General features: G+C 56.7%; 5 protein-coding genes and 1 non-coding gene across 6 annotated transcripts; 4 read left to right on the plus strand and 2 right to left on the minus strand.

The window, feature by feature from the left end:
- Positions 1-635: 635 nt before the first annotated feature.
- Positions 636-1982, plus strand: PSEUBRA_003093 (Inositol phosphatase; the record flags this gene model as incomplete). Its single annotated transcript, XM_016437429.1, has 3 exons — positions 636-1299; positions 1397-1832; positions 1907-1982. The coding sequence occupies 3 exons, from the start codon at positions 636-638 to the stop codon at positions 1980-1982; spliced, it is 1176 nt and encodes a 391-aa protein (XP_016292947.1).
- A 232-nt stretch (positions 1983-2214) lies between these two features.
- Positions 2215-4518, minus strand: PSEUBRA_003094 (Synaptojanin, N-terminal; the record flags this gene model as incomplete). Its single annotated transcript, XM_016437449.2, has 1 exon — positions 2215-4518. One exon carries the CDS (start codon positions 4516-4518, stop codon positions 2215-2217), a length of 2304 nt encoding a protein of 767 aa, XP_016292948.2.
- Positions 4519-5107: 589 nt separating this feature from the next.
- Positions 5108-6562, minus strand: PSEUBRA_003095 (Polysaccharide deacetylase; the record flags this gene model as incomplete). Its single annotated transcript, XM_016437442.1, has 1 exon — positions 5108-6562. One exon carries the CDS (start codon positions 6560-6562, stop codon positions 5108-5110), a length of 1455 nt encoding a protein of 484 aa, XP_016292949.1.
- Positions 6563-8120: 1558 nt separating this feature from the next.
- On the plus strand, positions 8121-8906 carry PSEUBRA_003096 (Translation machinery-associated protein 16; the record flags this gene model as incomplete). The annotated part of the gene is made up of 2 exons (XM_016437424.1): positions 8121-8611; positions 8741-8906. The coding sequence occupies 2 exons, from the start codon at positions 8121-8123 to the stop codon at positions 8904-8906; spliced, it is 657 nt and encodes a 218-aa protein (XP_016292950.1).
- A 431-nt stretch (positions 8907-9337) lies between these two features.
- On the plus strand, positions 9338-9446 carry PSEUBRA_006468. Its single transcript has 2 exons — positions 9338-9375; positions 9412-9446. It is a non-coding gene; the product is annotated as a tRNA-Gln (tRNA).
- Positions 9447-10565: 1119 nt separating this feature from the next.
- On the plus strand, positions 10566-12881 carry PSEUBRA_003097 (Glucose-methanol-choline oxidoreductase, N-terminal; the record flags this gene model as incomplete). Its single annotated transcript, XM_016437407.1, has 1 exon — positions 10566-12881. One exon carries the CDS (start codon positions 10566-10568, stop codon positions 12879-12881), a length of 2316 nt encoding a protein of 771 aa, XP_016292951.1.
- Between the last annotated feature and the right edge of the window lie 2030 nt (positions 12882-14911).

Consider the following 14911-nt stretch of genomic DNA (forward strand, 5'->3'; position numbering starts at 1 on the left):
CTCAAGACCGTTTGTCTTCGCGGTCGGCATCAGGGACGGAGCTGGACGGCGAGCTGCGATCCGCGTGAGCAGCTTTCAATCGGAGCCGAAGCTTTACCTGAGTCCCACCAAGCGAATTGCGGGACAGGATGGGGACGGAGAGTCCAGAAACGGCGTCGAAGCACTGCTGCATCTTTCTCTGTCCATGGCCGCTAAGCCAGACCAAGACGAAACGTCTCTGACAGCTTGGCAGGTGTTCACGCTTCCACTTGACCGACTGGCCAAGCACCTGTCGGATACCTCGCTCATCGACGCTGGCGCAATACGCAGCGATGCAAACTTTGGCCGCTTTCACAGCATTTCGTTTGTCAAAGTCTACGCAAATGTCCGCCTCAGACGGATATGGTGCTCGCGGCGCTTGCCTGATCATGACCTCCCAGAATTCCAGCTCTTCTCATGACACGCCCTCTCAAATTGCGTGGTGGTGTTGTTCTCGAGAATGAAATGTGGAGTGTGAGAGGTGTGGTTAGGGGTCCTGCATGACATTTCTCCGGATGCGACCGTGCATCCTTTCTGCACACCAACACGATCATCCTCGTTCGTCCAACACGTTCTCATTGACGCGCTTGACCCCAGCAGGGGCATTACACAGCGTCATGGCGGACGTCGATACCTCACCTCCAGCGGACACGTCCTCCAAGATCGCTACGGCAGTCGCACCCGCCGCTGCCGCTCCATCACCCACCTCGGTCCCCGCTCCGCGCTTCCTCCTCCACGAAAAGACCCTCGACCTGGCCTTCAACGACATCTGGGCGAACAATGCCAACGCTATCTCGCACTGCTACTCCAACACAGATGCACTCAAGGTGGACTTTACCCGCACCGGCAAACGAAGCTGGCTGGGGATGATCAATGATGCGACCAACAGCGTCTACCGCATGGTCCAAGGCGCAGTGACCGACTTCTTCCGGCAGACCGTGCTTGACTTCACCTACGGCTCCATCGGGCTGCATGGGCTGGAGAAGTACTATGACGATCTGAACAGTCGAGACCCGAGCGAGTCGGTGCGTTTGGCGAGGGTCAGGGCGAGCGCGATCGAGAGCTGCACGCGCGAAGTCGTACCGGAAACCGAAGAGGTGGTCGGAGGATGGACACTGTGTTCTCCACTGCAGAAGGACACAGTGCAGGCGCTGAAGCTGGAAGAGAAAGTGGTGCTGCTGACGGCGAAAGCGCTCTACGTCTGCAGCTACGATTTCGGCAGCGAGAAGCTCAACGAGTTCACAAAGGTCCTCGTCGGCGACATCGTCGGCATCCAAGAAGGTACGTTTCGATCCACTTCCAGCTGTTTTGACTCCCCATCATGCTTGCTGACCACAGCTCATCTTTCGACACCAATACTCGTCTGACTTCACAATAGGCCTCTATGTCATCTCGCCGAACGACTCGTCCCATCCGGACGATAATTGGGGGCTGGTAGTGATATACCTCAACAGCATCTCGCGCACCAACACCGCTGCCTCGATGAAAAACATCAACCTCGACGCCGCCTCGGCTGCTGCTGCTGAGTCCACTCACATCTTTGCATTCCGCGCAATCACCGACGAGCTGGGCGACACGGTCGTTCCCGACATTCACGCAGGAGCACGCTCGCGGCATCTCCACCACACCGTCAAAGCCACGTCACGCGGCGAGGCCGAGGAGGACGACGAGGATGGCTGCATCACATCCAAGCAGAAGGTGCGGCGCATCGTCGAGCACCTCCGCGTGGCCTGCAGCGACGCAGGCGTGTTCGACATCGACGACGAGACTTCCGAGGGCAAGACGCAGTTTGTCACCCACGAGACGATTCAGAGGTATGCTTTTTCCGTCGTTCTTCAGCACTGGAGTGGAAGCTGATCCGATCTTTGCTTTGGTTTGGTTTGGACAGCCTGGATGAGGCTAAGGCCATGATGCCGTACTTTGGCGAGCTGATTGAGGGGCTGAAACGCCGTCTCTGGCTGTGATTTATTCGATACGATCTTGTTCGCCACCGACTTTGCTCGATAGTATACCCTGCCATTGACTCACAGATCTGGCAATGGCAATTCCCTTGAATGCACCTGTCACTTGCACGGAGTGGCCTGCTGAGGAGAGCCCATCAATTTGGATGCAACTTTGATCCTGAACGGATGTATTCGACGATCTGGGTATATGAGGTCGATGTAGACGCGAAACGAAAGGACGATATCGACACGACTAGGTGCTGGCAGACCCGACCATGATTCCCAGCTTTGCCAACTGACCCGTCAGCACGTGTCTCGCAAACGCCGATTGCACGACGTTGGTCCGATCCAAGCAGTCCAGACATGACACCCTGAAGACGCCCGTCTGCCTACGCACCACGTCCACCTTCCTCTCGCCCGCTGTTCGATGATGGTAGTAACCCATCTCGCCGAGCGTCTCCTCCATCGACCCAATGAGCTTGGCGACGTTCTCGAACCGCATCCCTGAACACTCCTTGTGAAAGTCAAAGTCGACATAATGCAGCTTGCCCCTGTCCCACCCATCCTGCGATGCTTCTCCACGAAGGTTCTCTGCAGCCTCACGGTAGGCCTTGGAGATCTGCCCTTCCTTGCCACCCTGCTCGGCGAGGTTGATGCACGTGATATCGCCGTATCTTTCTACTTGAACTGCAAAATGCTTACGACATGCTGCAGTGTTTTCCACCTCGGTCCGCTCGAGCACCGGCGGCGGCTTGAGCGAGAACGGACTTTGCGACCAGTACAGCGGGATGCTTCCGCGAATCTGGACGAACGACAGCACGTCGCCGATCAGATCGGCCGCAGATGCGGAGGACGGCGGCCCACGAAGAACGTAGAGGATTTGCTCGGTCTCGACAAAGTTGGCGACTTGGCCAGACTCGTTGATTCCACGACGCTGGTACCGCAGCCCAGCACGCTCCTTGGACCGACGCGAGATGACCATCAGCTGACAGCGCAGCACTGCATCCGCCTTCTCGTTAGCGTCAGCAATCGGCTGGATGGGCAAACTGACCGTCTGCAGGTAGCCTTGCATCACAGGAAGGATGTAGGCGTGCAGTCCAGCGTGAATGAGGTCCTTGGACATGTGCTCGTTGTGCCAGAACCGCCGATCGGCTCGCCTCCACAGTGGCAGGCCGGGATACGGCTCGGCAAGCAGGGGAAAGGCGGGTGTCCGTTGCGCATCCTGAGTGCTCGTCGTGGAACTTCGGGCCTGATGCAACTGCTGCGAAGCTAGCTGCGGGCTGACGTTCGCGTTGGGCTTCGGATTGCCCTCGAGCGCACGCCGCTTGTTCTGCAGCGACGTGGTGAGATCAAAGTCGTAGCTGAACCAGAACTCGCCTCGCGCCCAGTACTTTGCTGTCTCACGCACTGCTTTTTCTTCCAGCTCGGCTTGCTTGGCTGCGTGCCACTGCTGATCGGCCGTTGCAGGCGCGGCTCCAAAGGGTTCCTCAGGCGAGCCAGGCTGTGGCACTTCAACGACGTCATTGGCGGGTTGTGCAGCGTCCGCGAGCTGAGACTGCGTGGCTGCATCTTCAGAGACGGTGTCGATTCGACCAGCGGAGACAGAACGAGCAGCGCGGGTGAGCCAAGGCCTCGATTTGGGCATGCGGAGCGTGTCGGCATGTCGCGAGATGGACGAGAAGAACGGTTCTCTGGGAATCGCAGCTGGCGTCTGTACGTCGTCGTAGTCTGACTCGTCACTATCTGAGTCGCTCTCGGAGGAATCACTTTGATCTGTTGAGGATGCCGCTGGATGTGCCTCAGGAGCCGCACCGCTGCCCTTCGCAGCTTGCGAGCGAATCGCTTGCGTCGCCTCGTCTTTCAGCAGCGGAATTGCAAGCACACCCGTGCAGCAGTAGATGGGCCGTGTGTCGTGGAAGTAGTGTCCAATCAGCTTGGAGCTGGTGATGACGAAAAGATAGCCGCTGTTGAAGAAGCGCGAAAGTCCAACGATACCAGAGCATTCCATTGATGCAGATTCGGCTGTCGAACTGTCGACCAGCGGCTTCCAATCAGACGGTGGCAGAGGTGTGATCTTGGCGTCTTTGCTCCAGTCGATCAGGAAGCCGACGTCGAGCGAGGTGATGGAAGGTGGAGCCCCGGCAGCAGCTGCTTTGGACGTCCCGATGGTTGCGACCTTGAATCCGTCCCCGGAGCCCAGTGCACGAGCGCCAGCCGTGCTGGTTGGCACTATTGTGCTCGCTTTTGTATGATGTGGTGATCGCGCGTGTTGGTGATGTGCGTCTAACGAGCTTCGTGGATACACTAGAAGACCCTGGTCCGTAGGTAGGATGCCGATGCGACGTTCGGGCAAGGGATGCGGGAAAGGAGGCACTGTCCAGGCTGCCATGGCTGAGCTCGAGCCGCGTGACGGCAGAGAAGGACTCGAAGGCATGCTTGGCGACGATGATGGGATCTTTGTGCGAGTCTTGGGAGAAGACGGTGTCGCCGTGATCTTGTTGGTCCCCGCTGCTGGCTGCTTGGAGCTGTTGGATGGAGAGAAGATGGCTTTGAACATGGTCGACAAATGTTGGGCCGGGATGCGCTGAGGTTGACAGCGGTCCGAGCGTCAGTGCAGTGAGGATGGACGAGACAGGGAAGACCCGGCAGTCCCGGCGATGTTGGTGGTCGCCTGCGGAGGAGCGAGACTCTTCAGGGGCTCTCCACAACATGCAGGTCGCCAATCCCTCATTCATCACCGTGCATGGACCTCGAGCTGCCAAAAATTGTCAAGATGTCAGATTTCGTGCGCACCGGTTCAGCTTTCACACCGCGACGTCGACACTGTTCCCCTTGTCACGGCTAGTCAGATCACGCTGAAAGCAGCAATGAGGCCTATGCACAAACAGACGATGCGGGCCGGATGAGTCGTGGTCATGTCACGGCGGAAGATTGCCTGATCTTTGAATTGCCAAAATGGAAGCACTGACGATGCACAGCAGCGTATCAAGGGGCACAGCCCGCTCGGCCACGGAGCATGCATACATCAAAACCAAGAGGGAGTACGTGCGAGGGGCAAAATCGAAGCGAAGGGTAGTGTCCATGAGTCGGATCGCAACAAGCATCCAGATGGGAGCGAGTTTGACTGTTCATAAATAGCATCCGCTTTAAGCAAGGAGACCGAAGAAGAGCATCACAGCGCCGAGCACGGCGGTGGGAAGCACAAAGGTAGGCAGCGACGAGAGAGAGGCAGCCGAGAAGTTGCGGCCGCCCGTGCTGGAGCCGGCGCTGCCTGCGGCACCGCTGCCCGTAGAAAGAGCGGGAGCAGCAGCTCGGCTCGAGGTGATGGTGTGGGTACCCGTGGTGCCGACCTCGTTGGGAAGAGCGCCCGAGCTGTTAGAGTAGGTCTCGACGTAGGCATCCGAGGCAGGCTTCTTGAGGCATTGGACAATGGGCATGAGGCTCTGAGCGGGGCTCATCTGCCTAGCAGCGGGGAGCACGACGTTGACGGCAATGTCGACGGCCTGCTGGTACAGGTCGTGGGCGAGCACAATGTAACCGGTGGAGAGCGACGAGGCATTCTTTATGATCGACTCGAAGTTGTATACCACCTCAGCAGGCGAGACGACACCGGCAGCGATACGCCAGTCATTGGTGTCGTAGGGTGCGCGTCCGGGGGGCGTGGTCCAGATGATAGGAGTGAGACCCATCTGGAGCGAGATGGCACGAACACGATCATCGATGTCGCCGTAAGGAGGACGCATGGTGTTGGGGGTGACGCCAATCACGGAGCGGATGACCTCCTTGGACCAGCCAAGTTCAGCGACAATCTGTTCATTGGTGAGCGTGGTGAGGGCGTGGTGCGACCAGGTGTGGACTGAAATCTGGTGACCTTGCTGGAATTCAGTCTGAAGCATCTGAGGACGCGAGATGACACGCGAGCCGACCACGAAGAAGGTAGACTTGATGTTGTTCTGGTTGAGGTACTGCAGCAGAGTCGGGGTGTAGGGCGAAGGGCCGTCATCGTACGAGAGGCCCCAGGTGTTTTGGTCGGGACAGGTGGTGATGTCGGTGGAACGGGTGCATTGACCGCACGTCCACCAGCAATTTCCGCTAGCACCAGCTTGTGCGAGGTTGGTGGGGTTGCCACTGCACGAGGCGGAGTCTACAGTGGTGGTGACGTTGGGAACCTGGGAGAAGTCGATCTGAGACATCCACTGCTGCACCTGAGCCGAGTCGGTGGGAGGGACGACATCGAGCGCAGGGAAGTTGGAAGGAAGGATCGAGTTGAGGTTGGGCAGACCAGGAGCGCCGGTGACCTGCGGGTTGCTGGCACCAGCAGGATAGGTGGTGAAGAGCGAGGTGGTGGAGGTGGTGTCGCCGAAACCGGAAGAGATGCCGGCAATGATGGACGAGACGGAAGCAGGAAGAGTTCCGGTGAAGGTCGAGGTGGGGGCGGCCGAAGCGCCACCGGTGGCAGCAGAAGAAGAGGCCCCCGAACCCGTTCGGGTCGCGGAGCCAGACGAGCCGGAGCCCGAAGCTTGACGCTTCTCAAAGTCAGGCTTGGCCGAAGCGATGGCGGCGAGTGCGAGAGGCACAGCGGCGATGGTGAGTTTGACCATGGTGATCCGTTCCGTCTATACTGGGCGTGCAACGAGGGATGGAAAGATCCGCGTTCTGAAGGGTACGAAGGAGGTGGTGGTGGTCGTGACGAAGGAACCCCGGTGAATGCAGATGCATAAGAACAATGAAGTGAAGCTGCGCCCACCGCCTCGTGTTCACAGAACACACAGAACGGACGGAGGAGCATCCAAGTCCGAGCGAGGAGAGGGCGGAAAGAGCTGCAGAGTTGGACACCGAGCAGAGCCACCAGCAAGCAGCCAGCGAGAACACAAAGGAAACCCTGTTCTCTCAGCTCGGAGAAGAACGTCTCAGACAGGGTTTCAGGGGTTCAAAAATAAACGCTTTGTTGTTGTTGCTCTTGGGGTCTATCGGCACAGCATTACAAACGCGAAACCCAACTCAATACAAATCACAGTTTTGGAAAGGATGTCGCGCGAGTTCGAGAGTACTTATCCTGAATTGTCTGTCCAGACGCGCTGCACAGCCCTCCTGCGAGCCCTTTCATCCTTCAGGCTTCGGCACGCAAGACGATCGCAGCAAGCAGCTCGCTGCCGGCGATTCGAATCGACCTCATTCCATACGAAGCTTATGTAGTGACCGCAGCAACAATGAAAGTTGGCGCGAGCTCTGCATGCTGAGTATGCTCAAGACGATCCTCGGCTGAGGCAGCACGCGCAACACGGAAAAGTGCATCGAGCTCCAATGCTGAAGTGAAAGAAGTTTGTGCCTCTGCTGTCGAAATGAAGAAGCAAGCAACGCTTTGGCAATGAGTCCTACCGACAAGTTGCTCTATTCTCTGCCTTTGCGAAATACGTTGCCAAGCTATACCGTCGCTTGCCAAGCTTGGCGTGTAGGGCTTGGTGTCCCGCCGTCCAGTCGAGCTTGGCCATCTCGGGACAAAATCCTCCGACTCGGCAAGTGACTTTTGCAAGCGAGGTTTCAAGGCGGTGTAGAAAGATCTGCAGAGAGCAGCAGCTTCGCATCTCGGTCCTGCGAGCCGGCCACCGCAAAAGAAGCGCTGCCAGCGAAGCGCCTTTTCCACCCGAACGGCGGCACAATCGAGCCTCGACTTTTGTTCCGCCACCCCCTTTTGGTCGCGCCAGCCCAGCACGGCGTTCAACCCCTTCATTACCGTGCCTTGATCATGCACGCCTTGATGCACATTGGCATTGACCTTCACGCCGCGGCGTCTTTCCGTCATGCAGATCGCTTATGCCGAAGAGACGAACGTCGAGCGAGTTGATACATATTATGCCGGCGACCATGCCAGTCGACAAGCCGGGCACTGTCAGCCATGCAGAAGCTTTCGAGATCAGCTGCTTCAGTGAGTGGGTTCGACGGGTTGGATCGGGCTACAATCGTCCCGATAGGAAGTCGCCTCGGAACCCGGCGCCAGGTCGAGCTGCTCGCGCCAAATTTTGTTTTCTGTGCAACAGGAAGTTCTCAGGGTCCGACCTCTTCGCCGTTTTCCAGCCATCCTATAACGGTGTCCAGCCGTCATCCAGCCCCACTCCTTCCACCTGCAACAAACCTTCTCGTAGATTCTACACCGCCAAAATGGGTGGCAAGAAGATCTCGGAACGCTCGATCAAGAAAAAGTCGGGCCCAACCCATCCGTACTCGAGGAGAGCGACCCAGCTGGCCAGAGTCGCCCATCGCAAGGACAAGCTCAACCAGGCCAAGTCCGTCCGGAGTCGCTCTTCCAACGCCAAAGTCGACCGCCTCTCCACTCTCATTCTCATGCTGCCCGACGACATCGATGCACTGCCAGATCTCGCAGCTGTACACGCTTTCGTGAAAGACAACTTCCTCACACGGCACCACGACGAGCTGGAAGAGCTCAGAGCAGATAGGAGACCTGGTCGACCTCCTCACAAGCGCGAGGTCGAGCTCAAGGAAGTCATCGCCAAAGAGCTTCAAGAATACAACGAAGGCTTAGAGATTCCAGACTTCACCAATGCAACCAATGTCAAGCTGCTCCGCGAATGGCAGGGTGACCCGCAAGCACTCCCCCTCTTCCGAATGGTTCGCATCAGCGGCAACGATCCGTAAGTTCCACCCCCATCTTTCCCTCTCGACGCATGTCAAAGGCGTCAGAATGCGACCGCAAGATCTACGGCCATCTCCTAGAGAAAGAGGCGTCCAGCTGACATCCCAGACATCTGCACTATCAACAGCGACCAATGCAAGCTGATGCACACTGGCACCCACAAGCTGCTCACGCTCGAGCTAGAGCAGCAACAAAAGTCGAACGCAGAGACCGAGATGGACACGACTGATATCGCCGCAGATGCCAACGCCTCGGAGTTCCAGCGCGTCGGCGAGTTTGCGCAGATGGGTTGATCTGCTTCCTTCGTGTCGACAGATAAGCCTTTTGCAGCGCCGCCTTGACAAACAGCGACCTCCAACCCACGTCCCACGCATCGTGTTCTGCAATTGTACCACTAGCATTCTCAATACCATAAAGATCAGATGTAGAAGCCTTCGTGCGTCTCGATATGCCTGGCCCTCTCTCTGAGGACCCGGGCGAACACGATCAAAGGCATCCATGCTGAGCCGCACCGGCCCTTTGGGTATCAACGTCTTTGATGCGAGCATGCCGCTTAATTACGAAGCTCTCTTGCGAAAGGTGAAGAAGCTCAAATGAGTGCTTCGACAATTGATTGCAGATGACCGCCGAACACGACGAGCGCACACCGCACAGAATGCCAAATTGGAGCGGCGTGCTTTTGAACAACGTCATAATTGTAGTGGTGTCAAGCTCTGTCATCCACGGTTGTATGGAGTAGTTGGTTAACTTAGGAGATTCTGACTTGGCGCGGTTCTAACAGGCTGCGATAGTACGAATTTCTCTTGCCCTGGGTTCGAATCCCAGTACGACCTCATTTTTTTCCCTCCGTCAGTTGAGCAACGTCGAGCTCTGACTTTTTGTCCTTTCGATGGCTATCCTTCCGGTACAGTGATCCGCATGCTACAAGGGGGATGCGTTGCTGTCTGCAGCACTTTCATGGAGGCCTGCATGGAAGAGCTTGACCGTGTGAATGTTTGAGTCTTGCGGCTGGGGGTCTCCATTCCGCGGCTCAGGGCATGTTTGGTTGAGTGAGTGGGGGGCATTCCACGCATTTCACGCGCGTGCCTGGATGCAAACTCTTCGTCGCCAGCACCCGACCCGCCATTTTGAGCCGGGATCTTCTCTGGGTTACCGCCAAGCGAGCCCACTCACGGAAGTCGCTCGCATAAGCGAACCCCGGGCCAGGTCTTCCACCATCAACCTAAGCTTAGACCCCTCCTCGCCACCGAAGCGTCGCATGAGGATGCATGATCGTCGATACGTGGGGTCAAACGCTATCCACTCTTCAGCTCGCAAGAACAGTGTCACGTCTTCACTGTGACATTGTAGTCGGATGAAGGCTTTCAGAGTGTATCTTCCAAGCGCCAATGCCGTGTAGCGCTTGGATGCACAACCCCACGATGCTGACGCTGAGTCTTCCAACTCCGACTGGCTCTTGCACCCGGGGAAGGTTGAACACATGCAAACGATTACGAGAGTGATTGACGTTTGGGTGCTTGGCTTGCGTCTTAGTGAGGTGCACCCTTCGGCTGGCCTTGCAGGAGACAGCCGCTCCAAACGCGGTTACCGCCCTCGCTCGCACAAGCTTGTTGCCATCCACACGCTCTCTGTCTCAACCGACGCTTTCCCCGCATCTCTAATTGTTCCTGCCACTCGTTGCGCGCACGAAGCAGCTTGGAGCCAGTCCTTCCGAACCCACCTCTTTTCTTGAGGCAACCCTGCCGCCACTGCGCACCGTTGTACAAAGACCTCGCTGCCCCACCCCTTCTCGACTTCTCCAACTCCTTGCCGTTGCATCCCTCTCCTATCCTTACTTTCCTTTCCATCACCCTTACCTCTGATCGTGACGCCCTCGAAATCGATCACCTTTTTCATATCTCACGTCTTCTCCTACTCCTCGGTCACTATCGTTACGACAAGTGCGTCCCATCATGTCGGTCGAAACCAAGGGGACCATCCCTATGCCCAAGATCATGAAGGCGGAGGAGTACTGGAACGCTGCTCAGAGGGAGGCCTTCCTCGCCTTTGCCGATGCCATCGTGCCTGAACTCGACGGCGCCGACGCCGCAGATGTTCTCTCTCATCTGCCCGTCGAAGCCACCGACCGTCAGCGAGAACTGGCACCTCGCTTCGCCCGTGAAGGCTTCAAGTCGACGCCCCGTCTGCTCGACTGCGCCGCTCAGCAGTGCCACGCCTCTCTCTCCTCCAAGGTCGCGGGCGACATCAACCTCTTCCTCACCCTTCTCTCCACTCGCCCCGGTACCATGGCCCTCTCCGGCTATGTTGGCCCGTTCACCCAGCTCGACCGTGCCACCCGAGAGAAGATCATCTTCGGTTGGTTCACCTCGCGCCTCACCCTCTTCCGCAAGGCATCTGCAGGTCTCCGAGGCATCATCCTTCTTGTCTACTACCGCAACCACCAGCCGGCATGGGAGGCTATCGGCTACCCGGATGGCCGACCCGATGACTGGACTCGTCCAACCCAAGGTGGCGAGGCTGCACCTGCCACTCCTGTCTACGACTACAAGTTCGAGAACGAAAAGATCGCCGCTCAGCCCTCTGGCTCCGAGATCGTCGTCGACACAGAAGTGCTCGTCATCGGCTCGGGATCCGGCGGTGGTGTTGCCGGTAGCTACTTGGCTCAGCGCGGCGTTCGCACCCTGATTGTCGACAAGGGCATCTACCTTCACCCCGACAAGGTTGTCGGTCGTGAGGACCAGGGCTACGGTCTGCTCTACGAGGGTGAAGGTATTCTTCCCTCCGAAGACGGCTCGATCAACATTCTCGCCGGCGCCACCTTTGGTGGAGGCTCTTCGATCAACTGGTCCGCCTCGCTCAAGCCTCGTCATTTTGTTCGCCGACGATGGGCTGAGGAGTTTGGCGTGCCATACTACAACTCTCCCTTCTTCACCTCCGACCTCAACGCTGTCTGCACTCGCATGGGCGTTGCAGTCGCTCCCATCCGTCACAACATCGGCAACTCGCTTCTTGCGCTTGGCGGACAGCGCGCCGGTCACCCCGTCGAGCCCGTTCCGCAGAACAGCGGCGGTCACACCCACTACTGTGGCAAGTGTCAGCTGGGTTGTGTCTCCGGCCACAAGCAGGGCGGTGTGGTGTCGTGGCTCAAGGATGCCGCTGAGGCAGGTGCCGCCTTCATGACCAACTGCTACGTCGAGCGCATCCTTTTCGACAAGAACAAGCGTGCCATCGGGGCCCTGGCTACCGTCGACGGTCGCAAGATCAAGATTCTCGCTGCCAAGGGTGTCGTTGTCTCGTCGGGCTCTCTCCAGACTCCTGCCCTGCTCATGCGCTCGCCTGAGCTCAAGACCAACAAGATGATTGGCCAGACGCTCCGACTTCACCCCGCAACGATCGTTACGGGCTACTACAACTTCCCCGTCAAGCCGTGGGAGGGTGGACTGCTGACCATGGTCGACAACTCAGCCGAGCTGGTCGACAAGGAGGGATGGGGCTGCAAGATCGAAGTAATAGCATCGTCGCCCTCCATCCACGCCGCCTTCAACAACTTCTCCAGCGCCAAAGAGCACAAGCAGAACATGCTCAAGTACAGCCACAGCTACACCATGGTCATCATCTGCCGCGACCGCGACAGCGGCCGCATCGTTCTCGACGAGAACGGACACACGCGCATCGAGTACACCATCTCCAAGTTTGACCAGCGCTCTCTGCTCCAGGGCATCCTCCGTGGCGCCGACGCGCACCTGATGGCGGGTGCCGAGACTATTGGCACCGCGCAGGCTGCTGTGCCCACCTTTGTCGCAAGCCAGCTCAGCCACGGCAACCCCAGCACCAAGGGCTCGCCCGTCGCACCCCTGCCCCCCGTTGACAACATCTACACCGAGACCACGCAGGTGCCCGCTACCTTCACCCCCGTCGAGACCGTGCCCCGCGATCTCAACGACCCCGCCTACAAGGAGTGGCAGAAGAAGGTCGCATCCGCAGGCGCTGCGCCCTACATCCTCGGCATTGGCTCTGCGCACCAGATGGCCTCGTGTCGCATGGGAGGTAGCCCCAAGGTGGGCGCCTGTGATCCCGAGGGCCGCGTCTGGGGCGCCAAGAACCTCTGGGTCGCTGACGCCTCGGCCATGTGCGAGTCGAGCGGTGTCAACCCCATGATCACCACCATGGCCACCGCGCGTGGTGTCGCTCGCAACGTCGCCCGCGATATCGGCGCCACCGCCCCCGTCAACCTTCACGAGCAGATCGGCGACCAGGCTCGTCTGTAGATACCATTTGTTAGATGTTTTGAATGCATGTCTTTCCTTTCTCGAAGCTCGTCGTGGATCGCTCGCTTACTCTCTTTACATAGCCTGTTGTGACCATGCTCAGACCATCTTGTCGCCAGATCACAACGAAGATACAGGCCAATTTTTCCGACCATCTTTTCGAGCTGCTACACTACGCGCCGAAAGTGATCAATTACAGTGCGTTCGGAAACTGTCAAAATAAAAATCGCATCACCACAAATCACCATACTTTGCCATGATGCTCCCAATCAATCATACCATCGCCTTATATCGTCTGAAAGCCCTTTGTCTCAGCTTTGCAATGGTGTACTCTCTTTTTGGATTGATTTTGCTTGCCGCACCATGTCAATCTTGCTCTTCATATGTGGCACCCACAATGACACCAGGTCTACCTCGCTCTTGCGCCAAATCAAGTTGGCTTGCGCACCAGAGCAATCTCGCTCTTTTTGACTTCATATTGCTATACCATCTAAGCATCACCAGAAACATCCTCATCGCCCTCGCTCATGTTGTAATGATGCTCTCTTCCCAGCACCTCGCCATTAACCGATCAAATGAGATTCCTGTTCACCTCCCTGATCCACCTGGTTGCCATCTCGCTTGTGACAGTATTGGCGCTGCTCCTGATCGCTGCAAACAGGCTTGTTGTATCTTTGTACTGCTCCTTTGAGAGATGTGGCTTGATGTAACCAAACAGCCAATCTGCAATGTTGAGGAACAGCAAATAGGGCGGAAGAAACTTCTGCTGGTGGCTGCTTTTGGCAAATGCCTGCTTGACGTCGGCTGTCTTGTGGATTGAGGCGTTATGTTAAGCGCCAAGGGTCTGAGGACCTCTCTTGGAACTAAGGTGGTGAGGCTTGGCGTAGGCGAGATGTCGTGGACGTATTGGTAATGCCACAATGTTGCCAGGACGTATTGGGAGTCTCGCTCGATGACAAGAACGGTCTGATTCCACCTACAGTGTGTGTAAGATAAAATACAATCCGGTTCCATAGGGTGCGGGAATCCACTTTTGAAGAATTTGGCCCCGGACAGCTTGATGAGCTTCCCTTGCTGCTTGACGCGCTGGGTGCTGGGCGCTGAATTCATTGAAAATTGGCGGCAGCAGACCCTGAGAGCCACACCGCCCTCTGACCTGCTGGCACGACTTGAAAATAGATGCTTTTTGTTGTATTCACGCGCCGCCTTTTTTTGAAATCCCCCCTTCGTCAGCAAATTCCCCCTTCCTCAGCAGGGAAATACAAATTAAATTCCCGCTCCAACGCAAGGGGAGATACAAAATGTTTATTTCTTCTTTCGGCCATTTCAACTTGCCTTGCCTTTTTGCAAATCCCCCTTTCTCAGCAGGGAAATACAAATTAAATTCCTGCTGCAACGCAAGGGGAGATACAAAATGTTTCTTCTCTTTCCGTCCAGTTTAGACTGGTGCTGGCTTTTTTGGAAATCCCCCCTCATCAGCAGGAAAATACAGTCTTAGATCCAGCAACCGTCCAGTTATTTCTGCTTTGACGCAAAGGGAGGTACAAAATGGTTTTTCTTTTTCAATCCGCTCGTCTTTTTGAAATTACCCCCTCCATCAGGAGGGAAATACAAATTTAAATCCAGCAACCGTCCGGTCGTTCCCACTGAGATGCAAAGGGCGATACAAAGTGTTGGTTTTTTCATTTGTGCTGTCTTTTTGACCCCTTTCGTCAGAAGGAAGTACAAATTGAATTCAGCGAGGGACCAGTGAAGCCCGCTGCAACAGCACAGGAGTACCAAGTGTTTATTCTTGCGTCAGTCCAGTTCACTGGAGGGGCGTGTGGATAAATAATTTGTGCTTCCTTGCCGTTGCAGCGGGCTTCACTGGACCCTTGCTGTGTTCAATTTGTAATCTCATCTTGCCCTATGGCGTTCATGAGACCGACGCAGAAACAAACTTAGGGTTAGGGTTAGGGTTAGGGTTAGGGTTAGGGTTAGGGTTAGGGTTAGGGTTAGGGTTAGGGTTAGGGTTAGGGTTAGGGTTAGGG

Source organism: Kalmanozyma brasiliensis, assembly GCF_000497045.1.
Source record: "Kalmanozyma brasiliensis GHG001 unplaced genomic scaffold PSEUBRA_SCAF2, whole genome shotgun sequence".
Classification (NCBI taxonomy): Eukaryota; Fungi; Basidiomycota; class Ustilaginomycetes; order Ustilaginales; genus Kalmanozyma; species Kalmanozyma brasiliensis.